At 34.4% G+C, this 1,753-nt stretch overlaps 1 protein-coding gene across 2 annotated transcripts in view; it reads right to left on the reverse strand.

The window, feature by feature from the left end:
* Positions 1-1,753, reverse strand: part of LOC106677383 (putative inactive carboxylesterase 4) — a 10,557-nt gene that overhangs the window by 4,284 nt on the left and 4,520 nt on the right. For both annotated transcript variants that reach the window (XM_014415274.3, XM_014415273.3), the window contains exon 4: positions 593-767. In XM_014415274.3, the coding sequence (XP_014270760.1) occupies positions 593-767 (175 nt within the window). The remainder of the gene's footprint in view (positions 1-592; positions 768-1,753) is intronic.

The raw sequence follows: 1,753 nt of genomic DNA on the forward strand, positions 1-1,753 counted from the left end.
TTTTCAAGTGTATATGAAACATACTACATATTTACCTATTGTATTATTTTGTACAGTTGTAAATTACATTAAATAAATAATTAAAAAAAAAAACTATGTTCTCATTTTGGTATAGTTCTATAACAGTTTCCAATGTTAACACCACAGTACATACATACAGTATGCCGTTTCGCATGGAGTATGTACACTTTTAAAATAAACTCCTGCAAAGGGCTCCTCCTCCTTCTTTATATTGAACAATTGTAACGTGTTCAAAAACCAAACAGAACCAAAAACAAAAACCAAGCCCACACGTCTAAACATATCGCTTTGATTTTATTTCACCATGACAACCATAACACCACTTGTCTACGCAGATATTATCAGTGTTTTTATTTCACCATGACAACCGTAACAAACGTTACGATCAATTGAGAAAATTTACAAAAATCATCAATAGATAGAAATAAAACAAATTATAGCAGTAGAACAGATTACTAAAAGAAAATAAATTTAAAAAAAAATTAATACAAAAAAGTGTTTTTCGGATTTTTTTTTTACTTGTTTACTTTTAAAATATACGTGTTTGAAAAATAATGTAATTTCACCATACCCGGGATTCCTCTCCTGTGACTGACCATCACTTTGACCACGTCTTCTTTCAAAATGTTGCCAGTTACTGATTCTGTCCGATTTTCTCCAGAATTGATTGTACACCCTAGGAAATATACTTCGACTGGAGAGACCTGGTATGTTCGTGCCATAGATGGTGGTAGCCACCTTCTTATCTGCAATAGTAACAATTGACTTTTATAAAATAACTGAACGTTAGATTCAAAAATTGTCTTTTAATTATATTATATAATTTATTATAATGTTATATACTAAGTATGTTTTTTTTGTTTTGTTTTTTTTCAGCCAAGACTCCCATTGGAGTCCTATACTGCCTAACCATGGTTGAGTGTCAAAGTTCTTTATTTTGTGGGACCGCCACTCAATGAAAAAAGTGAACGTCCCAGGCCGGATTCGAACCGGCACCGCCAATAGACATCAAATTGGTAAGATTGTGTCTTAACCACTGAGCTATGGGCGGCCCTACTAAGTATGTTATTACGAGGATTAAAATGGCATTTACTAATTAAATTAATATTAATGTTATAATGTTTTTAAAAAATTGTGTCTCGGAATCTGTCAAACGTAAACTGCTTTATTAGGGCTCATATTTCAGCATACTTAAAAAAAAAAAAAATCTGTACAGCTACAAGCGATGGAGGGTCAGGAGTGAAGTAATTTGTAAAAAAGAACTGTTACTAGACCAACGGGTGTGCAAGGAGGTGATTCGGTCAGAATCACACTCGACCGCCAGATTTTTACTCAATTTAAGAGGCCGGGTGGACCCCAGGAGGGCTCCACAGCCCACCAGAGTTGACTCACGGCTACAGTATAACAGAAAAGAATTTTCTGTGCAGCGGGATTCGAACTCGGGTCCTTGGAGTTAATCAGCATATTCACTTTACTTCAAATTATTATATAATAGTTTGTCTAGTACTTTTAAATATATGGAGCTCCAAAAGAAAACTTCATTTCTTTTTGTATATATGTATACATAGTGCTATGTATCGAGGAATTAGCCATGATTTCAACAATATGTCGTTTATTAAGGTGTTTCGTCATCTGCTCCTGATCAGGGTATCCTTCTGGGAAGCTTTTAGCATCCTCGGATATGGAAACATCTGTATTAAGTTTGTCACATTACCAGAGGCCCCTGAGAAAA

This window comes from Halyomorpha halys, unplaced genomic scaffold (genome assembly GCF_000696795.3).
Source record: "Halyomorpha halys isolate HHAL.00 unplaced genomic scaffold, Hhal_1.1 Scaffold97.1, whole genome shotgun sequence".
NCBI lineage: Eukaryota > Metazoa > Arthropoda > Insecta > Hemiptera > Pentatomidae > Halyomorpha > Halyomorpha halys.